The 27,800-nt window shown below is 36.3% G+C and overlaps 1 protein-coding gene across 1 annotated transcript; it reads left to right on the top strand.

The window, feature by feature from the left end:
- NUP62CL (nucleoporin 62 C-terminal like) lies at positions 1–27,800 on the top strand (the record flags this gene model as incomplete). The annotated part of the gene is made up of 8 exons (XM_080910832.1): positions 1–55; positions 1,597–1,753; positions 6,655–6,808; positions 7,068–7,117; positions 7,259–7,393; positions 9,629–9,740; positions 12,884–12,950; positions 27,667–27,800. The coding sequence occupies 8 exons, from the start codon at positions 1–3 to the stop codon at positions 27,756–27,758; spliced, it is 822 nt and encodes a 273-aa protein (XP_080766958.1). The 3' UTR covers positions 27,759–27,800.

Raw genomic sequence — 27,800 nt, 5'->3', positions numbered from 1 at the left:
ATGTTCCCTTCAATGCCATATGTTCCTGCCTGCATGGCTTCTCAGGAACTCTCAGGTAAGTTCCACTTGTTTTAAAGAAATGACTGTTATTTTGCATGAGTCAGTTTAACTCAGTTTTTCAATAAAAGCTATAGATTTTCTGTATCTTATAAATAATCACTAAGTTTGAATTTATCTACCACTGTTGATATCAGTAGTAGCTTTGCATAAAGCTCATTATCATGACTTTAGCTATGATGTTTTTATTATTATTATTATTATTATTATTATATCTCTTGGTACCCTTTAAATTGCTGCGGTAAAACACTATTTCCAAGGCAGCTTCTAGAAAAGAGTCTATTGGGGTTTTCTTAGAGTCTATTGGGATTTGCTTAGAGTTTCAGAAGGTTAGAATCCATGCCCATCATGGCATAGAACATGGCAGCAGACAGGCAGGTATGATACTGGAGCAGCAGCTGGGAGCTTTCTTATGATCCACAGCCCCAAAGCAGAGAGAGCACCAACTGAGAATGGGATGGCCTTTTGAAAACCTGAAAGCCCACCTCAGTGACACGCCTCCTCCAACTAGGCCACACCTCCTAATTTTCTCAAACTGTTCCAACTACTGAGAGCCAGGTAGTCAATAATGTAGGAGCCTATGGAGACTAATCTCATTCAGACCACCACAGTAAATATGTTATAATGACACATTTTAGCATCTCTGTCACTAACAATATGGTGTTTTAAGATAACTATAAAGAATAAGCAAGGAAGCTCTCCAAGTACCCCTGAATAAAAGAAATCCTTATTGTCTGTCACAAATACAAAAGAATAAGTGTTAGAGCCTTCCTATGGTGTATTTTTATGCACATGCCTAGTTGGTGCTGGGATGTTTGTTCAGATTTAATCTATGAGAGGGCAAGGCATTCTAGACTAAATACAACAACAAAGTTATAAAAGAACTCTTGGATGTAAGTAAAACTTCAAGAGGCTTCTGTTGATGAGGGTGCCAAAGATAAGTGCCTAGTGTTAGCTACAATGTAGAGAATTGGGTACTTTTCCCTATTGACAAGACCACAGCTTTTTCAAAATCACTCTGCTAGGTTTCTTTTACAAGACATATTAAGATTTTAAAGCATACCAGCCTCTTGATTTAGCAATTTCACTTGTAGGAATTAATATTTCAAATACAGTCATGTTATTATGCAAAATATGTACAGAGATTTTGTGTACATTGCAATTATTTTTCTTCTTTGAAAGAACTTACCAGTGAGGCCATTTGGGTCTAGAGTTTTCAATATTTATGGGAAGAGTTTTGAAAATTGATTGAATTCCCTTAATGGTTATAGAGCTCCTTAAGTTGTTTTATATTTTAATGAATCTCTCCAGGAGTTTTAATTTTCAGCATGAAGGTTAATTTAGATGCCTGGTGTGCAGTATATCACTTCATATTGCAACAGTGTTGGGTTCAAATCCATGGCTTTTATTTCAAATTCTTATTAACAAGGACTCCCCCCCACACACACACACTTTTTAAATCTTGAATGACTGAGGCAAGTTTCTCATCCCTTACTAACACTCTAAATTTTCACCAACACTGTCTATTTTATTTTCTAGCCACAACCTCAACAACTACGACTACCACGGTTACCACCAATACCACTACCACAATTACAAGTGGCTTCAACCTGTATGTGCGACCACCTGCATCACCTTGGTTTAATAACCTTGGCTTGATCAATGTGGCTGCTCTGCCTGCTACCATGACTGTGAAGTAAGTTTGTTTATTGGAAATTCTCTGTTTTGTTTTATATACTCCGTATATTACCATACTTGCATGGGTAACTTTAAACTAGTATTTTATAAATCAGTTGAGGGAACAGGGAAGGACTTTTTTTAAAAAATGTAGCTCTGGAAGGTGAACAGTCAACAAGTTTCTGTACTACTGTTACAATACCACCATTTCTAGTACAACTAATAGTTATACTTTACTGTGCAATTCTGCATGGTTAGGAAGACGGTAATGCTTTAAGAACATCATATCATTTAATACTCATAATAACCCTATGAAATAGATACTGTTTTGGGGTCCTGTTTTATAGAATACCGGAGCACATAGAGATCAGGTAATACTTTAATGGCTACACACTTTGTAATGTGTGTGTCATGAAAAAAATTCAAACAGTTGAACTCTAGAACTTAGATAAACTTGCATATTATATGAAATATCCTGTGTGTTTTTTGTATAGTTCCTTCAATGACAGAATCTCGTATTACCATAGAATAAAACTAGCTAGAATTTTGATGTTGATTCAGTCAAGATACAACTTAGGGAGCTGAAGACACTTTTTATTACCCTTCTTACAAATGTGAAGTGGTTATACTGTGGTTTGAATTCTAATGCCTGCTGATATACATCTTCAAATTTTCTTTCGTTCTTTGAGAATTTAATACAGTGTGGTTTGATTCAGACTCATCCTCTCTTCCAACTCCTCCCAGATCCACCCCAATCTTACTCACTCAACTTTTTGTTCCCCTTTCTTTTTCTTAACAACTATCAAGAAGTCCAGTCTGTCCTGACTATATATTATTGGATGTGTGGGCTTCCTTTTCAACTCCTAAAGAAAACATACTGGTTTTCTCCCAACAGTCTAGATAAGGGTGGGACTTGATGCCTACCTACCCTTTCCATGTTGGGGTTTGGACTGGTGTGGGCTTTCCCAAGCCTTGTGAATGCTGTCGTAATTGCTGTGAGTTGCTATGTGAAGCTACCCTGCTATGACCTTACAGTCATCTGTTACCTCTGTCCCTTACACTCCCCATTCTGGCTGGCTCTGATACAATTATATCTATTTTACTTATTTTTGAATTTTATATATGTATTTGTGTGTATACATGTGGATTTGGTTTTTTACTTTTAAGTTTTGGCAACAGAATAATATTCAATGAATCAGTACCAGCTTTACAACCTACAAAATGCTCTGGGAGGTATTCCTATTCCTGTTTTCTCAAAGAAATGATCAAATACTGATTCATTAAATGTTTCTTTAATGAAAACTCTTGAGCCCAGACACATCTCATGCAGAAGCCTTTAAATTAAAGATAAACTTATTTAATGGATCCAGAACCAGCCAGAATGTCTAGTTCATCTTTAATGAGCTTGATCAGTGTGTGGTTTTAAAGGAACAAATCCAAAATTCATAAGCATCAAGTTATCTGAGTTCCTCCCTTATTGTCTTTGTTACATTGGAGACATATCCTTGTTTCGTTTCTGATATTGGTGGCCTGGGTCTTTCTTATATGAATTTTATTGATGTTTCTCTAAAGAACCAGCATTTGTTTCATCGATTAATCTGTAAAACTTGCCTGTTTTCAGGTTCCCGGCTATCCACTGCTGATTCTTTTCTTCTGGTTGGATTGGGTTCATTTTCTTTTGCTAGTTTCTTAAGGGCTCATCTTAGCCTATTGATTTGAGGCATTTTCTTCTCATGGCAGCCAGCACTGCTATAAATAGCCTTCGCACTGCTTTTCCTGTGGCCCGCATCTTTCATTATGCTCTGATTTCATTTCGAGCAGTGGGTTATTTGGAAGCATGTTGCTTAATTTCCAAGTGTTCTGAGATTGTCTTCTTTTCTTCTTGAATTAGTTACAGTCAGTGAACATGTTCCGTATGATTTTAGCTATTTTATATTTGCTCACACTTCCTGTGTGTGGGGAAATGGTTTGTGTTACAGACTGTTCCAGAGAAAGCTAAATATTATGTTTTTTTAATCTTAGCAAGTTTAATGTCCTGTGCTTCTGTTATTATATGTAAAGATTTTCAAGGTCTGTCTTATTCCAGTCTAGTAATTCCTGTGGTTGTTGGAAAGTAGCTTTTGAAGTTCTCAACTAAATAGTTTTGGATTTGTCTTATTTTCTCTTGTTAGCTTTATCAGTTTTTCTTTTTGGGAAAATTCTAGTGCCCTTTATAGTTGTTTGTTAAATGTTTCATATCTTGGTGTGATTCCATGTTGGATGTTTTTAAACTGCAATATCAACCACTGTATTTTATTTGCTATAGTTAGCTCATTTATGGTTAAAGTGGTTATTGACTATCACAGCTTGACTCTGCTCTTCGGTTATTTGATTGCTAGTTTGACTTGTCTTCTATTTCTCCTTGGATTTAATCTAACTGTCATTGATGGAAAATTTTAGGGGATTTTACCTTGTTGTATATATGGTGCTTTTAATACTTTTTTCATATACATCTTTACTGGTTGCTATGAATATTAAGGTATGCATATGTAACTTAAATGGTCTATTCATAGTGGCTTTTTACCATTTTGGCCCAATTAGAGAAACCCATCACTTACTTCCCTACTTTGTTAGTGTTGTCACAAGTATTTCGTCCATGTACAGATTGAACACAACAGCACAGAAGGCTGTGTTTTCGTTCCCACCGACAAGTGCAACCCTAACTTTTCCATTTCAGATGAGAAATCAGCTATCATTCAATTGCTCTGATATTTTAAGCACATTTTTTTCTGTTTAGGTTTTTCTTCCATGACTTAAAACACACACACACACACACACACACACACACACACACACACACACACACACACAAATGCACACATCTTTACCTTTCAGAAGTTCAATCACTATGTGTCTCACCACGGATTTTTTCTAGAGCTCTTTCCATAACATAGTGGCTGTCACAACCGCCTCACAGGATGGGTTTTTGTGACTTATCCTAGTTTAGGTTGTTTACCTCTTGAATTGGCATGTTTATGCCTTTTCCCAAACTCAGGACCTTTGCAACTTTTTCTTCTCAATAATGTTTCAGGCCCATTCTCTCTTTCTGGAAGTTCTCTTGCATATACTTTTATCTCAACTATTACTGCCCTCCTGTGCCCCGGAGGACTTTTATTTCCCATTGGTTTGTTTCCCTCAAATGTTGTTCGGTACATTTTAGTCACCGGCCATTACATTTAGGAGTTTGTTTTTCGTAAGCTCAGTCTGGTGTCAAGCCTCTCAGGAGCCCTGATTATTCCTGTTTTTTTTTTTATTTTAAGTTTTCAGTTGTATATTCTTCCCTTGTATTTTTTATAATCCCCCTTTCTTTGTTTCTTGTTTTTAATTTCAAGAGAATTCAAAATTGCCCTCTTCAGACATGTTTAGTGGCTGCTTTAAAGTTCCTTTCAGACAGTTGCGAACACCTGACGATACCTCTCAATGTTTTTATCTCTGCTACTGGCTTTTTCTCTTTGGAGTGCTGATTTCCCAAGATCTTGATATGTCTCATTTTTATTGTGTCATGGGCATATGTCTATTATTTTAGGAGTATTTGGGTTCTATTTGTATCTTCTTTATTTTCATTAGATGGCCCTTTTGTTGAGATCTAATGCTAAGAGTGGGTGTGCTTTTATGTTTCACTTCCTACTGGACCTTGCCCCACCCCCAGCAAAATTGGAACCCTGAGTCATACTGCCTCAGTGCACATAGGTGGTGTGGAAGTTCAACGCTGAGCTCTGCTGACTCATTCCCCATGAAAGTGGGACACTGTATCACACCAAGTCACTAGCTCTTGCAGGAATGTAAGCCCAGCGTGCACATGGGGCTAGGAACACCAGCGGAAGAGACAAGTGATGAGCTACCTCAATACTTAGTTGATATAGGGGTAGGCAAAATTTCAATTACTGGGACTATGCTGACAGAAGACTCAGAATACCAACTATTTTACCTTTATGCTACTTGTTTGGCCTCATGGATACTCTATTGACATGGTGGCTTGGCCCTCATTTGGGTCTTGCTGATACAAGGCTCATAGAAAAAAAGAGGATAGTCCTTCTCTGATTGGCCTCCACTTTTGGTTTTGCCCATTAGCGAGCAGGTTAAACTCCCCATGAAGTCTTAACTTGACTTCCAGAGTGGAGGAAATGGGAGTCCTTACCAGTCTGAATTTGTGTTAGAATGTTCAGTCTTCAGAGGTTAGATTCTCTACTGGGTCTCTAGGATACCAGAGCAGATGGAGAAGCCTACTGACTAATCCTGACTTACCCACTCTTATTAAATCTTATTGCTTCTGAGAGAGGATTTAGCTTTACTCTGGCATTATATGTCCCCATTAGTACCCTAGTAGGAAATTAGAATGATACATGCTTCTGCCAGGAAAGTATTAACCTATTACTTTCCCATTGAGCTCCACTGATACTACCCCTGCTACAATCAGAGTTTGGCCTAGTTACCCTGATCATAGAATATGGGAGATCAGCTCTTAATACAATCAGCAAGGGAGTTGGAGTTCTGCATGATACCTTGTGGGTAAGAAATGCCTGTCTTTTGTGAATGATACTCAGAATCACACTTTGACTTAGATGAGTAATTTCTGGAGCTTCCATCATACTGTGCTACCAATATAGCATGGAGATCAGAAGCAGACTGTGGCCCTGGCTTTAGCTGTTTATATTTTGATTTAGTATACATCTTCAGACATATTCATTTGCTCTAGTTCTTTAGGATAATTTTCAGAGAATTCAACTGGATATTTGAAAATCATCTCTACATGTTATGGTTTTGCTGGACAGCAGATTGGAGAATTTCCCCACAGGCTTTTCTCCCCTGGTCTTCTTGTATTGTTTGTTTTAAAATATGATTATACTTTCATAAATATGATCATATTTTTATGTATTCCAGCTCGATTGTAACTCCTGTGATGACATATGGTCCTCTGGACAGCATGGTGAACAGGTGGAACTATCATCTACAGGAGCAAGAAAAACTCTATTTTTATCATGCCAACCAGTTCAACTTTTGGAACCATGCTGCAATGATTGAATCTGGTAATGAGGTAAGAAGGTATTCTCATTCATCTCCCTGTATTGTACAAGAACTTTCAGATAAACACAGGAGAATAGACTTTGGTTTTGTGATTAGTTTTTCTGTTGCCATATTGATGAGTACCTTAAAAAACATTTTCTTGAATGAATATGCTCTCCGAATTAGGAAGTGTTTGGTAGTTGAGAGATGTTTGAGAAAATGTATATTGTTCTAAAAATTTTGAGACAATTTGAATATCAACATAATCTTGTTCTTATTTCTCTTTAAAGATTGCTTATTTGTACAACGAAATGGAAAGAGTGAAAATGGATCAGAGCAGGTAAGCCCTTGATGTCTTTGGTTGAAAAAGTTGAGATGCTTTTGTTCTGCTTTTCTTTTTTTGCCCCTTGCTATTAATTGGCATTTAATTTGCTTCCCAAAATTGCTTGCATTAGCCCTTCTGTTGGCTTGTTTTATTCAGGTTGGAACAAGATTTGGATGTTATCCTGTTACAGCAGAAGGAACTGGAGCATATGTTGACTCCTATAGAGGAGTTTTTAAAGGCGCAGAATGGTCGTCTTAATATGATGTTTGTGAATAAGGAGTATGAGATAATGTAAGTAACGACATAAAGATTGAAGGAGGGAGAAACTGACTCACAAAGAAGAAAATAAATACTGGTAGGAAAGGGCAATTTCTAGTTGGTACTTACCAGCCTGTTTGACTGCACCATGTTTATCTTTAGCAGATGCTTGCAAATGAAGAAATCATTCTGGCAGCTTTGTTTTATAGCGTTTCATTCGCTATTATAAATCTCAAGCTCATGTTTATCTCCTATAAAGCTTTTATATTTGTCAAGTGTATTCTTAAAGTGAAAATACAAAGTATGACATAGTATTATGGAATATTTCTGGCCTCATATTGGCACATCTAAACCTAAAATAATATTCATACAATGGTTTTAGTCATACATTATTTGATTTTTTCAAACACAGAGTGATAATTTGAGGATGAACTATGGCTTTCAAAAAATTGAGTGATTTTGTCAGGGTTTTAAACTAGGTATGTTTTATTTGTGTACTGTTCAGTTTTTACTTTGTGACTGTTCGCTGTCAGGGTTCCCATGGTAACTCTGTCTCTGGACCTGTGATTTGATAATCAGGCCACTTTAGACAGCATTAAGAGATGTTGTGTGAACATACTATATAATCTAAATTGCAACTAACTTGGGCTCACTTTGTCAGTGGCTTGTTAGTGAATTGAGATGGGGCTTTTATGTTTTGGATTTTTTTTTTCTGTTTTTTAAGACAGGTTCTTCGCGGTTTTGCCCAGGTTTATGTCAAACTCCTGGGTTAAAGTGATTCTGTCACTTTATGTCATTGTGAGTAGCAGGAACTGCAGGCACACATCACAGTGCCCAGCTGAGCTTTTGCAAGTGTTCAGCAGAACTTACTTGTTATAAGGCTTGATAAATGATGCTTTGTTGTAGGAATGTGGATAAGTATGGCTAATCTGTACTGACCTCCATTTTATTTCAGCCATGTTTTTGTCTGTGTTTTCTTTCTCTTTCCTGGTTTTTTTCTTTTATGCTTCTTTATTTGCTCTATTCTTTGGCATTGTTTCTGTGCAACACACATGCACAATGCATGTGAGTGTGTGTGCACGCACGCACACACACAAACATTGTTTTCTTGTTTGAGATAAGTATGGCTATGTATCCATGGATGACTTAGAACTCCTTATGTAGACCAAGGCTGTCCTTGAACTCAAGAGATCCATCTGCCTCCACCTCTTGAGTACTGGGACTGTAGGATTTGCAGCACCATACCTGACAGTATATTTTATTACCTGTTCTTGGAGAAGGTCTCATCTAGCACAAACTATGTAACAGCTAAGAGTGGCCTAAAAAGCTTGCCCCTCCTACCTATTCTTTGCAAGTGATGTGTTTACAGGAATGTATCACCATGTTCTACTTTATTCTATAGTCTTTGTTTGGTTTTGTTTATAAACACATTTTTAAAATATATTAACTGTAGATTGGGGAAGAAAACCTTAAAAACTCCTTCCCAATTGTTCTTTTGTATTCTACTCAAATTTATATTGCAATAATACTTTCACCAGAATTTTGAACAGTTTAGGCAATCCATTACATATAAGTGATTTGGCACAGAAAGCAATGGACAGTTACCAAGGAATTTAAATGAGTCTTTTAATTTTATAGATAATAAGGTTGAAAAATTGTCACTTTGCTTTTAATTCTTGTAAACATATCAATAGTCCAGACTAAAGCATGCAAGCAAGCAAGCGACCTTTCTCCGTCACTCCTCGTTCCCTTCTCTGTCTGTCTCATAAGCAGTTTGAGTAAAATATTTGAGAATTTAGGCCACTGATCAGTTCAAAACTAAACTTAGATGGATCTACCTCTTATTGTTGTGAAGCTTGTTTCTCAAAATATCTGTTATTACTTGCTATAGCATATCATGTAATGAATGTTTCACTGTGAAAGTTTATGTATTCACAATCATTGAAGAAATCTCACTACTGACTATTACTGAACAATGGACTCCTGTCTATCTAAATGTCCTATGCATATATTTTGGTTCTATCAAAGGGTTCCTTTGCTGTAACACTCATCAGAAATTTAAACAGAGGCTATAAAGCCTTTGCCTTTGCAGTCTTAAGTCATGGTGGTAACACTGAATCTGAGACCATATGTCCTTGATCATAACTGGAAACTAATCTGATTGTAGGAGAGTCCAAACCGATCTAGTTGACGACTACATCTCTCTATATCAGTAACAGTAGACATGAGAAAACATTTCTTGTTAATCTCATTCACTTTCCTTTGCAGCTACAGATTGGCCGAAATGATAGATGCTGAGCTGAGGAGGATGTCTCAAGAACTCAGGGACATCATTGTTTACCTGAATTCACTGGTGCATCCTGCTGATGCTGCTGAACCGGTATGCTCCCTGCTCCTTTGATTTAGACGCCAAGATTTTATAGAAAATTAGCCCTCTGTGGGTTTTTTTAATTAGTCACATTCTCCTGTTCTCCAGAGTACTCCTTATCCGCCCTCTAGAGATATGAAGTCCTTAGGCATGATTAGTGGGACAGTAAATATTTAGTAAATATTTACAGTTGTGAGATTTTTGTAGTTATTCCGGGGAGGGTAAAATAAATGTCTCTCAATGTTATTCAGGGTTTACTTTTTGCATAATTAAATGGATCCTGGTGTGTTTTTTTCACTTACTAGTTAATTTTTTATACCATATAATTATTTACATACTCTTGTACATATGAACAGATATGTCTAGGTCTGTTGGACATATGTAGGCACTCTAATTTATATTTTTAAATTATAGTGACCTAACTATTAAGACAACACTCTCCCATAGAAATTTTCTGTTAAATGTTGTCATTATGTTTCTAACTGCTTCAGAGCATCCTCCTTAGTTCATAAAGCAAATACATTATATTTTACACATGTATGACTGAGGATCCTTTTAGAATTGAGAGTCTGTGAATCAATCTGGCAGTAAGAAAGAAGTAGGGGGTTTCTCTTTCAGTCCTCTATACTCCAGTAATAAAGAGCATATTCCCCCTATCTTCACCTATTGTCTCAGAAGCCTAAATGAAGTCCTCATTTCCCCCACTCCCACTCAATGGGACTAAAGCTAAGAGGAATCTCCCATTGTAGGAGCGCCTATTGTGCTTTTTCTCATTAATTATAAGTAGGAGTGAGGCTAGATCTGGGTAGATGAGAATGAATAACATATACATAAGTGGTGATTATTCTCTAGCAAGCTCTTTGTCCAATTAGATGCAGACAGTTCGTTCTGTGCATACATATTATTACCGAATTTTTTTTAATTATGAAAAGACAGTTATAGCTGAGAAACTATTAGAATTTTGTCACATAATCTCCTTGGGTCTCAGCTCCTTCGTTTGTAAAATGTCAAGGATAGAATAAATGATCTGTAAGTCCCTTTCAACCATAAAACAGTGCTATTGTCTACTTAGAATCAATCTAAAATTGAACAATGACAAATATAAATTAGTCTGGAATTACCAATGCTACCATCTGCCCTGTGTTCACAAAGATGATCACGAGTCAACAAAGTACATTTCTATTAGTCTCTGCATGTAATTCCAAGATCCAAAATTGTTTTGCTGGGATAGGTTTCTGATGCATAGATAAATATAAGCAGATTTAGACACAGCAGAACGGATGTCTAGTCCTGGAGTGCTGAATTAATGTGAGAAGTGTCGTCAACAGAGTTAGTAAAATCTATCTTTGTCATTTTCTCAACTTGGCCCATGATTATTTTGTTTTAATGGCGACTAGGAAACAGTCTTTTGTTTTCATTTTTCCTGGTAGGGATAATGGAGATGTTTAAGATGAGTGAGTTAAGGGTAATTACTGTGTGATATCAGGACAAAGGAAGTGAGAGATCATCTCTCTTTTCAGATAGCATAAATCATTGAACAGAAAAATCACACCTACTGAATGATAATGTTCCTAGGGATAATGTGATGATCATCACACTCACAGTACAAAAATAGGAGCTTTGTGTTCCAGCATCCACAGTGCTGAGATTTAATGACTTTTATTACTCTTATGTGTGGGTTTGTGTGTCTCAATGAATGGGAAAGATCACATAATATGTACATTTTTGTTGAACATATTATGTCTATTACCCAATTATAATTTTATAAAATCCATAAAGAAAATTAAAGCATCAATATTACCAATCCCTCTCTTTTATATTGATGCATTTCTTCTAGTCTTACACTGCTGACAAACACACAAAAGTTCTTCTATTTAAACAAAATCAGAAACATAAATATATTGATTTTTACCTTCTGTTTTCATGGTCCTTTTTGAAAACTTTTAGTCATTCTTTGACAGTGTGAGTTTTAATAATGCCAAGATATATCACTGGACATGAATTTCATACTCTATTTAACATTTTTATTGATGGTGATATTATTTCCAATTTTGGAGCTATCTAATATAGCCTTGTAATGACCAATTATATTTAGAGTTGGGTAGGCTCCCAGAAGTTGAATAAACTGTAAAATGCTATAAATATTTTTAAACTATTGGTGTGACATAAAAATTACATTTGTAAATTTGGGCCTATTTACATTACTGCTTAGTGTATATTAACATGCGAATTTTTTCCTACTTGCAAATTGAGTGTTCTTAATCTGCAATGGAGAAATTTTAAATGCTCTAAAATCTAGAATTCTTTCAGTGAAGAGATAGTGCACAAGTGGAAAAATCCACATCCATGAAATGGGTCAGAGTAAAAAAATATGGGTATAGCTAGGCTTGGGTATAGCTCGGTGGTCAAAGTAGCACGTGAGAAACAAATGATCAAACAAATCAACATACATACAAAACTGCAGGTATGATATAAATATTATATAACATCACCTTCAGGCTATATGTACAAAATATGTATGACACAAATTTTCATGTTTGAACTTGCTTCCCTTATCTGGGATATTTCATTTTATAATATAATGCAGTGTTCCAAAATTTGAAAAGAAAGTTTGAAGCAATTCTATTTTGAGCATTTTGAGTAAGGAATAATCAACCTGTACTTGAGTATTGAATGTTATTATTTTTCAATAATGAATTTGAGGGGCCATGCTTGTTACTATATCATTCAGAAGGCTGAGGAGGGGACTCGGCTACATGATTAAGTGCAGGCCAGTCTGTACTACAAAAAAAGCCAGTGTCTCCCCAAATATGCAGATTTGATTGACAAATTTGAAGTTATTAACTTTAAATGGATTTATTTATTTGTTTTTTGAAACATTTCTCAGTGTCTTTTATATTGTGCTTGTCAATTTTTTATTGATTTGTAGGAATCTAATTCTTGACAGTTACCAAGTGAATACATTGAACTAATGCATAAAGTTAGTGTATAAATATGAAACGGCAAAACACCATTAATATGTACTTCATTGTTAATGCACCACTTACTGGAACAAAATGAAATGTTGCTTCTTAGTTTCAGTTTCCTCTGTTGCTCTCTTTTTTGTTTACTACATTACAATAATCATAGTCTAAAAGGCTTTGGTTTATTTTCAGCTGGAGCAGATCTGCAAAATTCTGAATGCTCATATGGAATCTCTGCAATGGATTAGTCACAACTCAGGTGAGAGTTTGTTTTGTACATACTGTTGTAGGTATGAAAATGTATAACACACGTTGTGCTTTCAGTGACCACACTGACTTAAGCGCATTTATCTTTTATATACAATTTTGATCTTGGTAAAACATATGTTTTATATACTCATAATTGGACCCCAAATGGAAAGACAAATACTGTAGTCCTCCTCACCCCAAAACAGCACAATTTATAGCATACTCAGTGCAGATAACCATTGAATAAAACATTCTTTTTTGAATGATTTGGGTTTGAGGGTATGAATGTATATGTTTTCATGATGTGTGTTTAGGTCATGTGTGTGCATGCTTGTAGAAACTGGGCAAGTCGAAGTTTGGTATCTTCCTCTGCTTTATTTTTGACAGTCTCTGAGCCTGGAGCTCACTGATCTTGTGATACTAGCAGCAAGCACTTTACCAACTGAGCCATCTCCAGCATCCTAGAGTGGAGTGTTCTTGGTGGTGCATTTTTATTAATTGAAAATGAAATTAAATGCAAAAATGAGTAAACTTTCTTAATACTTTTGTTAGCTTCAGAATTATAAAACAAATATCATGGTCACTTTATAGATATAGCAGAATAAACCAAATGTTTACATATACTAATGTCAATAAAAATTAGGATTTGTATTGATAAATGAGATACAAGTCATTTTTCTTACACAGTCATATAAACTTAAAATTCAAATATGAGTAATGAACTTATATTGCTTTGCTGTATGCATGCAAAGGGCTTAAAAGCACTGACAGATAAATGAACATATCTAGCACTAAGATCTCAGTTTCTATAGATAATTCCCTTTAAAAGAAAGTTATTCTTCTTGGAGGTCTTTGATCTCAGAACTAAGGGAGGGAAATACATGAAAACTTCAGATGTGCAAGAAATTAACATTGTTCTAATATTAATAATGTTATACCAGAATATAAGTATAGGCATAATATTATTGTGCACTATGTAAAGATTGTCCCTGGATTATTCAAATGCTGATTTCTGTGCCCCCATATCTGGTTGCAAAACACTACTCCCCAATTTTTCCCTGATTGGTCAGTAAAGAAGCTGATCAGCCAATGAATGGCCAGGGGAAAGAATAGGGCTGGAAGTCCTCCTGGGGGAGTGGGGGGGGGGCAGAGGAAGGAGAGGAAGGAAGTGGGACTCTGCCCTGTGCAGAGAGTCCTGGAGAGACTATGGAAAAACACCTGGAACAGAAAAACCCATAAAATGCAAGTATCTTGGGGATTTTGACTGGGAGATAGGCAGATAAGCATAAAGGATTAAAGTAGAATAATTCTACTTAGTTGTTGTGCCTTAAAGCTAAACAATAAATATGATAGTCCAGTCTCAATTTTTTGGGGTTAAGAAAGAAATGGCAACACACTTATAAAATACCACCAACACCTAAGACTACTACATGGGATTACATGGGATTTACACTACTATGTTAGTATGCTTTGTACATGAAAATAATAGCAATGATAGATTATGATACTTTAAATGCAAAACCTCACAAAGTAAAAATTATACCTTTTAAAAGAAAATTGAGAGATGTAAAGGGGAGCAAATCTTTGCAAAATTGTGCCAACAAATAATTATAGAAAGTGATAGAATTAGGAAACTATAATTCCAAGTTTTCCACAGAATATGTTTAAGTTCATCTTTATCTTGAATACTGATAGTCATTTCTTGGCAGAAAATTATGCTAGCAGAAAATGAACCAAATAAAGACTAAAGGTTATTTTGTTAACTTTCTAAAAATAGTCGTATTGAGGTACAATTTACATACCATGAAATTCAGCATTTTAGTTGTTTAAGTCAATGGGGAAATCATGATTGTGTATTTGTGTTCTATGTTAGCTGATTCAGGCAAGGGTCATCAATAATGGTGAAACTATAAAATTTAAGATGATTGAGGAATAAGATATTTATATACTCCTAAAATTTATTACTCCATGTATTGATGAATAACACACACACACACACACACACACACACACACACACACACACACACACAATTGAGGTCAAGTCATTACCTATTTTTAGCATACACTTAGTCTCTTGGAGCCTTTATTTTTATTCTCCAAAACAAAAGATAGATAATACCTACCCTTAATATTTTTGAAGATTAAAAGAAGCAGTGTATAAGTTTCTTTGATTAGTATCTAATCCATAGTTGGTAGTCAGTAAATTATATTGGGAAGAACTAGTTACTGGTTGTTAAAATTTGTGCTGCTTGTGAAGGAGGTTGGAGATAAGAAAGGTCATGGGGTTCAAAGGTAGCTATTAAACTGGATCTAAATAAGTTAGTTCCAGGTAGGTTCTCAATTAAATACCATTTACATTGAGAAGGTGATAGAGTAGCTAAGAAGTAGGGAAATGTTAATAACCATACAATTCCAAGGAATGAGATTATTCAAAGTTTTCCTGTGTGTGGCTTGTTTTCTACAGTGAACAATACTTTTGGGGTGGAGTTGAAGGGGTGTTGCAAGGTAATTTAGGTTATAAAGAAAAATTGCAGTGATTTTTCTCTTGGCGGGGATCCTCTTTGTTATAAATGAAACCGCAAGGTTCCCAGCCAGTGTTTCCTTTATAAAATTAAAGTTGTTAGTGTTGCAAGGGATTTACTTTATATAAGTGAAAAAAAAAATGTGGCCCAGAAAACTTTAATGACTTCTTTAGAACACACAGCCAAGACATAGATAGAAGAATTCGGATCAGAACCCAGAGGTCCTTATGTGAAAAACAGTATTTTTAATTCTGATATGCTTTTCAAACAGTTTAGCTTTTGTTAGATATAAAAACAAATTTTAATCATGCACCAAACAAGTGGAGGACAGGATAGTCAAAATAAGATTATATTTTGGATGGGATGTTAATTTTCAGTGTCTGGGTGAAGCTCTTAGTCAAAATCGATAGCAAGAATAAGGCAGTAGAGAGTTGAGATTAGTAAGAATTCCCTTTTTGGTAAAGATTTATTTGTGCTGAAGAACCAGAGAAATGTAGAGCAGCTGTTCTGAACCTGTGCATCATGACCCCTTTGGTGAACCTCTATCTTCAAAAATATTTATATTTTGATGCATAGCAGCAGCAAAAATTATAGTTATGAAGTAGCATAATTTTATGGTTGGGGGTCACCACAAATGAGGAACTGCATTAAAGGGTCACAGCATTAGGAAGGGTGAGAACCCCTAGTCTAGAGGGTTTCATTTGAGAAGAGCTGTGCTGAAGAATGAGAAAAGCCTGTTCATTCTTGATAACGCAAGCTTCTTTCTGACATCCCCACTCAACAAGCCTTTTCTTTTCATAGCAGGAAATGAGGTAATCAAGAAAGGCAGCATGGCGGGGTTTAATTATGTTGTCCAGGAGAGGATTTTTTCTTTTTGTTTTATTTTCCTTTTTAATAGCTAATTGGATCGTGTCTGTTGAAACGTTCTGTGGACTGAAAGTTTAAGATTAAATTAGTCCATTTTTTTTCACTTTCAGAGAGCAGTTATAAAAAAAATGAATGAGTGTGTTCTTCTGGCAATACAAAAATTATATTTTACTAAAAAGAAATCATTAAATCATATAAAATCAAATCTTTATTTTAAAGGTTTCCTGGAAAATGTTTTTGTAACTTAATGTCTGTGATATTGGCACAAAATTTTTCCATCATAAAACATGGCAGCGGTTATATGAAAAAGATCACATATTTAACTGAAAAATCATTTCTTTAAAAGTGATTTTGATGAATATTATTAACGGAGAAAAGCTAAAATGAAAAGACTGTATATACTGTGTGATTCCAAATATATGACATTCTGTAAAAGGCAAAACTGTAAAGATAGTTTTAAAAAAAAGAAAAAGAAAAAGATCAGTAGTGGGTGTGGTGATGAATAAATAGGCAGTCACAGAGCTGTAAAAATGTTTACTGTGGCACTTTAATGATGGATAACTATCATTATACCTTTGCTAAAACCTGTAGGATGAACAACACTGCTCATGAACCTTGGGTGGCAATGGTAGTTTATCAGGGATATTGAAGACACTGCTCTGATATGGGATGTTGGTAGCTGGAGAGGCTTGTGAGGGTAGGACTTCTGAGTATATTGAGTCTCTTTATCTGGGCAATATTTTCCATGAATTTAAAGTTACTTCAAAGAGCCCATTGTATTTCAAAAGAAAAATAAATGAAATAAATGAAGATGAGCTGGAAATTGAACAGCACATACGCGTTAAATATGTTAACTCTTTACTTCCTTGTCCAATGAACTTTTGAACATCACAAAGGTGTGGAAAGCCAGGCTCCTTTAGATCTCTAACTCCTACAATAGTCCATAGGGATAGGGCAGAATTAAAAGGGGGATCAGAGAGCATCAAATTAAGAGGAGTCTGGGCATATGCAGGGTTTCAAATGTGATGGTTATTTACTGTTAGACATTATCTGTGGGGTTTTTTTTTTCAGCCAAGAAATATGTAAATAGTAGCCACAGATATAAGCCTGTGCTCCCTCAACTTGTCTTCCTTTTTGTAAAAGTGTGCAGCATTATTTCAAGGTTGGCTCGACAATGGTGCTGCAGTCCCTTGTCTGTCTCCTGAGTTGGCAGCCACTGAAGCTGCAGCAACTCTAGGTCTTCTGGGACCACTTAGGACAGAATTGGCAATCCATCTGAGGTCATTTATTATTTGTTTTAAGTATGTGGAGCTACTTCTGGAGGAGGATGGAGATGGGATAAGGGATTCATGTTTCCTGTTGCTTCATATACCTCCAAATCATCGCCACATCTATTCATAATCACCAAATAACACCATAATGAAGGAACGGGCCAGGAAAACAACACTATTATTTGAGACTTTAGTATTTGGCTTCTTTCATGAGGTATCCCGAGGTTCTAAGACTAAATCTGTAATCATTGCAGGCCCCTAAAGACTAGAGCTGCATAGTTATTCTGTGGATTCTCACATTCATATTGTTATTTAGAGCAGAAAGACTTATCTTTAGAGTAACTAAAATGGCCTTGAGGGTTGTTATATGTCCAAAGTATAGTCCTATGTCTGTTCCTAACTTACTTTCTATGCTAAATATTCTTAGTCATCAGCTGTATCTAAGTAATTCTTGCATAAAATGCTTTTAAGGTCATCCTAGAACAACTGTTTGGCATAATGTGTTATAATTATGCTTTTGTTTTGCCCAATATTAATGGTTCTTATTTGAGGTGACAGTTTCAAATTGAAGGGTTTTGTGTGTATGTGTGTGTGTGTGTGTGTGTGTGTTAGATGTTTTTAAAGCAGTTTTGATTCAGCCAATAAGTGGTTTTAAAAATATTTTTATTAACCAACCATGGTGGTATTACACTTTACTACCCTCAGTTGGAAGACAGTGGTAGGTGGATCTCTCTGAGTTCTAGACTGGCCTGATCTATACAGTGAGTACCAGACCATGCAAGTCTAATAGTGACACCTTGTTTCAAATAAACACTTTTTATTAAAGCTAGACATGATGGTGCAGACACATGGTCTGTTACCTTTGTGAGGGTGGTAAAGACGGAAGAATCGGTAGTTCAAGGTCATCAGTAGTTCAAGGTTAGCCTGTGTTGTATGAGACCTTGTGTCAAAACGAACAAACAGAAAAGGCAGGATATTTTGTTAGTTATTTCAGCTCTCTTTTCTGGAGAGCGTCCAATGCTAAAGTACCAAAAGATGCCTTTAAATTGCAATTGAGCCTCTTCCTCTTTCATCTTCTAGACTAGGCTCCGATTCAGATTCACTGATTGAGGCTGTTCCTTTTGCCTCTTCCTTTTCTTACATTCTTTGGGCAATCTTGCCGACACTGGTGGACTGGTAAGGTCATATCTTATGTTCTGGAATTGAACATTCCACTCCAGTTACTTCAGAATTGAATGGCTTCTGCCAGCTCTGTGACAGCAGCCCAAAGCCCCCTAAGTGGACTTTGCTCATGTAGAATGTGAGTTTGAAACTCCACAGGGACACTTAAGCCTTGCCATTTCAGTTAACTGAATGGAGTTTTGTGTCTTTCCACTATTTAAATGATCCACTGGATCATCTCTCCTATTCTTTACAGAAAAAAAAAAAAAAACAGATGTTTGCCCTCAATTCCAAAGAATGTCCTGTACTTTAGATTAGGGGGCTAACATTAGAATTAAGCAAATCTTTAGTTCCCGTTAAGAAATCGTGTGTGGTGGTTAACATTCTCGGAGTGGAATTCTCAGAATTCTTTTTCCGTATGTAAATCCAGATTTGACATACCCTCAATACGTACACCTGCAAAATTAGATTTCTCACTAATCCTACTTATGTACATTTTGTGCCCAAGTGAGTTTCCTCAAGCCGGAGAGCTCCACAACATGAATTATACGCAACATAATTTAAATCACTCACAAATACCAGATTTTATATTGTTTGTGAGAAAGATAGGGTTTTTTTCCCCCCTCCAAAGTGGTTTCCTTCCTGCTAGTAACTAAACACATGCTTGCATGCATGCGTATATACATACACTGGAACCTCATGATAATGTTGTTTGGGGGCCCATGCTCAATAGACAACTCAGACATGAAATAACCCGGTGGCTTTTCTTCAGTTAAGCCTCTATATTCATATAGTATTCAAATAGAGAGTCCTCATGTTAAGCGCACCAGTGTTTGAAGGAACAAGAAATACCATTATGCTGCCAGTTATGGCTCAGCACACACTTATTTTATTTTTGAGACATGGTCTCACTATGTAGCCCAGGCTGCCTTTGAATTCATGGTGCTCCCCCTGCCTCAGCCTTTAAGTGTTGGGACTACAATTCTGCCACCATGCTTAGCTCAGCACTAGGTTGATCTGATTTTTAAATTATTATTATTTATTTGGAGGGGCTCTGTATATTCATGGTGACTCTGTGAAATTCAAAGGACAACTTGTGGGAGGAAGTCAGCTCACTCTGGGACTCGAAATCATGTCATTCGTCTTGGTGGCAAGTTCTTTTTATCTGCCAAGGCATCTTGCTGGCCCAGCATTTAGTTACTTTTAATCAACACGTTTCTGTTATACATATCAATGAAGTTCAGTGTGATATTTCAATATATGCGTGAATTATGCACTTTTCAAAAATTTCACAGCATTTAACAAGCAGGTACATTAATAGGAAAAACTCTGTTAGAGAAGAGGCAACTATACAGGCCTAACTATGAATTCTCATAAGCTTTGGTTTCTGGGAAGTTATTTAAACCTTCCTACATTTTTATTTACCATCACAGAATATTATGAGACTCGAAGTAGCATCCACAGGCACTGGGGCTGGGAGATGATTCGGTGAGCTTGGGTGCTTGCTGTGCATATGCAGTCTTGTGGGCCTGAGTTCAGATTTCCAACCCTGATACAAAAAAACTGGGTTCTGCCTGTAAATGCAGTGCTGAAGAGGTGGGGGACAAAGATCGCTGAGACTTGCTGGCTGCTAGGCTGGCTCCTGATTAAATACAAGATCCTGTCTCAGTGGAATAAGGCAAAGAATGATACACAGACACAAATGTCCTCTGCATGCACACATGCGCACACTCACGCACATACACCACATATGGGGACCCTGCACACTGCATTGTGTAGACACACATGAAGAAAAATAAAAACCAAAGTGCTCTGTGGTTAGATGTTGTAACTGTAGATGTTATGGAGATATTGAACAGAACACCTATGTGCCATGGCTCCATGTTAGTCTGGAGCAGGCACAAATGGCAAAGCTATCTCTGCCTCCAAAGATACAGGGGGAGAAGAGTGAGGTGTGATAAAGAAATAAAAGCAGGATGGGCAAAATGGCACTGCAGGGTCGTTATTGTTGTTACTGCTGCTGCTGTTTTCATTTTCACGAAGATGATATTTGAAGTGAGACTTCTACAATGAGTGATATTTGGATAATTTTGATAACTGACCAAATTAGGATCACATAAAGATGTAAACATAATTCTGCTGCCTGGGCTACCCCCCTGCAATAATTTAGGACCCCTTTGCCACTTGCTCATCTTTCTTTTTTATCCCTCCTTGAGCTGTGTTTTTCCATCAATTGTGTGTGAATAACAGTGCCACACCAAGCACAGTGTCTTCTCATCACTTTAATACAGCAATGAAACACATACATTCTTATGAGGGGCTTTGTACGTGTAGAAATACTCTCTCTATCCAGAAGTATATACCAAGAATGGAAGTATAGTCGGCTGTTACTTGAATTTTAGTAAAATGAATGTCTTAAAAGTAGCTATGAATAGTCAGAGGATAATGTCATATCCTCTTTCCCCTCTTTCTCTTCACTTCCTTTTTCTGAATTACAAGGAAACATCAACTATATTAAATTCCCAACATTTCAAAGTTGTCAAAATCAACCTAACCTCAGATGTAGGATATGTTCTGCAATAGCTAAAACCTTAATATGTGACAGATCTAGAGAAGCTAAAGTAGGACAGTCACAAGTATGAAGCGAGCCTGAGCTTCTGAGTGAGGTCCCCAGGCCAACTTCAATTATAGAGGAAAAAAACCCATTTCAATAGCAATATCAAAATAGCTTACATATATGTGTTGGGCTTTTTGTTTCTAAAATTGGTTTGAGGTCAACTCAGATTCACAGAGTTGTAAGAAATAATACAGAAACCTTACTTATTATTACCTTATTTTTCTTATTACCTTAATTTTCTTATTACCTTATTTATCTTATTATCTTATTTTTCTCAGTTATAACATCTTAGCAATACGGCAGTATAATACCATAATCAGGGTACTGACATTGACCCAGCCTGTCACAGATTTTGATTATAGGCAATTTGTCAGTGTTTGGTTTCGCTTTTATTATCTGTTTCCCAAAGATTTTTCTCTCATTTCTAAAAGTTTTGTCTTTTTGCATTTTATATTTTAAGGTTTGTGATGCATTTTGGTTTCGTTTTGTAGGATAGGTTTAGATCAATGGCTTTTTGTTTGTTGATTTTTGCCTGCATTCATTCAGTTGATCCAATACTACTGAAAAAGCTGTCCTTGGTCAAATTAGTTTATTTTCTTTTATTACTATGTTTGTTTGTTTATATTGTGTGTATGTTCACACACAACCACATGCCACAAAACACATGTAAAAGTCAGAAGACAACATGCAGGAATCAGCTCTCTCTACCATGATGTCCAAATGTCTTTCCTTTTGAAAGTTGGCTTCTGACACTGTAACCCAAATTGATCTCTAACTCACAGAAATTCTCCTGCTTCAACTTCCATAAACCTGGGATAGCAGACATGAACCACCACATTTGGCCCTTAAATTTACTTTTTTGCCTCATCAAAAGTCAGTTTGGGGCAAGCTTAGATTTCTTTTCCTGAGGTCTTTATTTTATAGATCTTTCTGTCTTTCCTCTTAAATATCACTCATCCCTAAGTTTATTTATTGCTTTAATTTCTGATCATATATGCAAGTATTCAGTCTTACTATATTAAGATGGTAATATTAGCTCATGTATTCTTGTGTATTCCTAAGTAGCTGATTTTTTAAAATCATAAGTAAGTACTAGATTTTATCAAATACTTTTTCAGTATCAATTGTTAGAAGAGGTTTTCATTTAATTTGTTTACATAGTGGACTCACTGTTATTTTTAAAATATAGAGTCAGCCACACACACGTGGAATAAAACATCAGCCCTTTCGGATCTGTTTTTCTAACACTCTGCTACAGGCTTTTAAAGATATGAGATATTTTGGGTGTTCTGCAGATTAATTGGTCTGTAGTTTTCTCTTGATACTGTACTGTCTTTGCCTGCTTTTGGAATCAACACTGTCTTCCATTTCTTAGGATTTGTAGGAAAATGGTATTCGTGCTTCTTTGAATATTTGGTAGATCTTCAGTAAATCTGTTTGGGCCTGGGTAATTTTGTAGGGAAAACGTTTCATTTGTTTCTAAAACTATTCTGATTGTGTATTTTACCTTGGTTATATTTTAAAAGCTTTCTGTTTCTCTTGAGTTGTAAGTACAAAGTAGTTTTGCAGTTTTGCAATGTTATGTACTGTTTCTTTTGTGGTCCTGGTGATTTGTGGTTCCTGTGCTTAAATTTCTCCCGCTTGCCTGAAGTTTATTAATTTTATTGACTTTTTTTCTCTCTCAAAGAACTAGCTTTTTAGCTCATTGATTTTTTTTTTCTCTATGGTGATTCTGTTTGCACGTTTATTGCGCTTAGCTCTTGTCTTTATTCCTCCCTTTTCTTTCTTTGTGTTGACTTCATCCTTTTTCTATTTTTCTAAGGTAGGTATTAGAATATTGACTTGAGACCTCTCCCTGAATCTAATGCCTTTTAGAAGGGCATTTCTCTTAATTTCACAAATGGTTATTTTCTTTTCACTGTCACATATTCCCCCAGCTTCCAGAAAGAATGTGCATCGTGTAAATATGTTGATATTTTGCATCTCTGAAAAGATAGGCATCCAACCAGCTCACTTAATTGATAATATAGGTCTTGAATTTTCCCCAGGAGTTCAAAAGAAGCCATTCTGTTGTCTTCAAACTCTGAGGGCCATTGTGATTCTGAACCTTTTCTGAAGATTCTTCATTTTGGTTTTTTCCCTATTGAAAATTTTAAGCTCTTTCTCAGAATTCTTAAATTTATGATGATATACTTTGATGTGAATCTGTTTCATCTGTAGAGCCTAATATTAATGAGTCAAGAAACTCAGTTCTTTTTGTCTGAGGCTGTGCTCTCAAGTGAGCTTTCTGCTCATTTCTTTGCTTGTGTTATCTCTGTTCCACTTTCTGGAAATATATTTAATCTAATGCTTGCTTCCCTGAATTGATCTACATTTCTATTTTTTCCTAGTGTCTCATGGTTTTGTTAAATTTTTGCTACTTCTTATTCCAAACTTTTGTGTTGATCTTTACTTTCTGCAATGACCTTTATGTTGCAAGAGCTTCCTGTCATATGACAAGCGCCTGTGCAGTTAGTAACATTCATTTATGTTTATAGATTTAGTATCATCCCTGAGTGGGTTAAGTATTTTCAAAAACTTACCTTGCTCTTCCTAATTTGTTGCTTTCATCTTTCCATTTTGTTTCAATCTCAAATAATTTTTTTCAAATATTCTTATACTTAAAGCAACATGAAACATTATGTAGCTGAGTTTGTTAGCTTGCTGTGCGATAATATGATTAGAGTCCTCTCTTTTCCCATCATTGAAGGACTTCTAGCCACTATCTTTTTTAGACTTTCTGTCTAGGGGGTCAAAGTCTGTGGAGAAGAATTTTGCAGTTCCTGGCTGTAGATTAGTTAGGCTGGTGCTAACCCAGCATTCTTAGAGCCACAGAGCAGGAAGTAGACACTCCATGCTCCTTTGTGAACTCGTACACTTAAGCTCTTGGAAACTTCTGTTTAATCCTTAGGTTTAATTCAGAATGCCTGTCCTTGACTCGATCTGGTATCTCTGATCTAGAGCTTAGCCTGTTCAGTTGTCAAAGCAAATCTTCTGTAGAGCTTGAATAGGGAGCATTACCCAGAGGAGAGGAAGGGTCAGCTTCTGAGTCATACATCCTGTTTTCTGCTCCACTTTGAACACCATTTGGAATGAGAGAGTCCTACCAAGTCCATATTTCTGATGCATAACTTGTACTTTTAAAGTGTTTTGCACCTTTCTTTGTACACTTAATGTTTTAGTGTTTTAGTCTTCTACATCTTTATGACTATTTTACAGATGTGTGAGTTTAGTCTGCACAAACCTTAGTGATCTTCTCCCTCTTTCTCTTCTCATTCTAACTTCTGCTTGTTTCCACACTCCTGTCAGAATGATCCTCATGACACCGTCTTTACTACAGACCCCTTACTCCTGATTTTTCAGTAAGACCTGCTCTTGGCATGAAATACAAAGTACAATTTTTAACTTCTTCACAAAAAAAATGCATTAATTTTTCTGTAATTTTCAAAATGAAGCTCTGACCTTAGGTTTTGATTTAGTTTAGGGTTTAATAGACAGTGGTAGTGTATTTGTCCCCTGACATGTACCCAGTACAGTATAATCAACTTCTTGTATGGGTCAGTGTGTGTGCCCCTGTGTGTATGTGAGTATGTATATGTGTACTTACGTGAGTGTATATAAGCTACTGTGTCTCTCTCCATCTCTGTCTCTCTTTTCCTCTCTGTCTCTGTCTGTCTCTCCCTCTTACCTCCTGCTGTGTGTGTGTGTGTGTGTGTGTGTGTGTGTGTGTGTGTGTAGACCAGAGGTAAGCCTCAGTGTCATTCCTTAGGAGCCATCCTACCATGTCTTTTGAAACATGACACCTCATTGGGACATTGGGCTCATCATCTAGGCTGGCTGGCCAACAGGCCCAAGAAATCCATCTGTCTCTAGTTCCAAAGCACCCTTTACCAAGATGTTGGAGCTTGAACCCAAGCCCTCCTGATTATACAGCCAGCATTATCCTGCTAAGCTGTGTCACCAACCCCTGAGCTTTTGATGAAAGAGAAGATACAAAACTGATCAGTGATAGACCAGTATACATGATATCTCTCCATGTTACTAATGACAGTTAGCTAAATATTTGGATATGCCACGGTGTTTATTTTTATTTCTTTTATTTCTGAGATTATAGTATAACTACATCATTCCCCCTTCTCTTCCCTTCCTCCCAAGCCTCCTATATACTACTACTTTCTTTCAAATTTATGACCTCTTTGTAAGTTAATTGTTGTTACACACACACACACACACACACACACACACACACAGAGAGAGAGAGAGAGAGAGAGAGAGAGAGAGAGAGAGAGAGAGAGAGAGAGAGAGAGAGAGACATACAAATGGTTTTTATAGTCCATTGTTAAGTCTTAAAGTCCCCAACTTTTTTTTATTTTAAATTGTGCTTCACTGATCTCTCCAGGACTTTTAACATGAAGGGGTGTTGAATTTTGTCAAATGTTTTCTCAGCATCTAGTGAGATGACCATGTAGTTTTTTTTTCTTTGAGTTTGTTTATATGGTGGATTACATTGATGGATTTCCATATATTAAAACATCCCTGCATCCCAGGGATGAAGCCTACTTGATCATAGTGAATGATCGTTTTGATGTGTTCTTGGATTCAGTTTGATAGCATTTTATTGAGTATTTTTACCTTGATACTCATAAGCGAACTGAAAATAATAAATGAACTTAGGGCTGAGTGATATTTAATAGAGACACAAAGATCCACAAAATAAAGACCACAAAATAAACAAAAATTCAAGCTTACCCCAAACTTATTTTTGATCAGGCACAAAAGTAAAATCAAGGGCCAAATGTGGTTGTTTATGTCTGCAATCCCAGGTTTAAGGAGGTGAAGCAGGAGAATGGCTGTTTCTGAAAATAGATTGTTGTGATTTCATTACTAAACATGTAGTCATTGTCATTGGCTATTTAGATAAGTCGGTAGAGCTATAAGAACATCAATAGCATTTCAATATTTGAACATTTCTCTTGCTCCCAAGTTTCCTATTGGCCTACTAGTACTTACCATTCATTCCTATCCCAAGCAAGTCTCAGGAAACCTTGAATCTACTTCTTGTCTTTGTAGATAGCTCACATTTTGTCTAGCGATAGAATTTTTGGCCTTAATGAATGAAGGGCCTAAACATTTAAAGTGAGTTAATTCAGAAATAGTCCTGGGAATCCAAGACATGACAAACTGTTTATAGTAAGCCTCTCTGAATAATGCTGACTTGTGTTTCTTGACATTTTATTGATTTTTAAGATTGTTATAAATCTACTCCTTTGCATTTAGTATGTATCAATCAGCAAATTAGTAAATTGCACTTATGTTGACATCTCTAGTCTGAAGCTAATGGCTCGGACTGCTCATTTGGGGTTCTATCACATTAAAACAGTTTTGTAAGGGGGGAAAGCTGCACCCTGCAGTTTGTTGTTAGAACAAGAAGAAGAGATGTATTTTGTCAAGCTCATTATTCGTTGTTGTTCTGGCCCTTTATCAGATGGCCATGATTGAAATTACCCACTCTTATGAGTGTGATCCTGCAGAATGCATGTATTTTGTATGATAAAATAAGGCATGATGCTTTTTTAAAAACTGGGTAAACATGAAGACAGTTCTGGATGGCTGAAAGAAATAAAGTAGATCAATTAAGTTTTAGTTTTTATTTTTTCAAAACTTCTCTTTCCTTTGGGAGTCTTAACTATCGTTTGTCCCCTACTAAACCCCAGTGAGCAGTTTTGTTTGTGCATTGTAGAAAATCTCAACAGTTTACTTTGCCTGGCAGAAAAGTACTATTAGATAGGGTAACTACTAATGACAGTTTGCAGTACACTGCCCCTGAGTGAACTTAAGAACCACCAAGGTAAATAAATAATCAGGAAACAACAGAAAAATAAATATTCTCCAAGATCTGTGTCTTATAGGTAGACCTACCGAAATCTATGTGTTCAGTGTATTGACCACTCTGAATTGTCCTTTTGGGTAAAAATGAGTAAAAACAAAGTTAATATTCTCTCCAATAAAACACAAATTTATGGCAAACTGTTATTGCCCCAAAGTTAAAGACAACAAAGGAAACATTTTCTCATCCACTATGTTCATAGTTACCAAACCAATGAATTCTCTCTCTCAAATTTTCTAAAGCTTGATCCTATTGAAGTTGTGGTGTAAAGTTCCATATGTCCTAGTGGATGGGGAGGGTGTGTTATTGGGCCCACGGAATGTGACTCTGACTAATGGTTGTGTGCCTTTCCCACTCTAGGCATCATGCAGAAGAAGGTGGAAGAGGTTGCAAATGCGTTTGAGGAGTTCCGCCGCAAGGAGCAAGAAGCCATGAGGGCTGCCTTTGAATAACTATCTGAATAGCTGTCGCTAACTACTATCACTCCAAACTGC

The sequence above is a fragment of the Micromys minutus genome (assembly GCF_963924665.1).
Source record: "Micromys minutus genome assembly, chromosome: X".
In the NCBI taxonomy this organism is placed as follows: domain Eukaryota; kingdom Metazoa; phylum Chordata; class Mammalia; order Rodentia; family Muridae; genus Micromys; species Micromys minutus.
The sequence above is the reverse complement of the archived record's forward strand: the minus strand, read 5'-3'. Positions and strand labels throughout refer to the sequence as shown.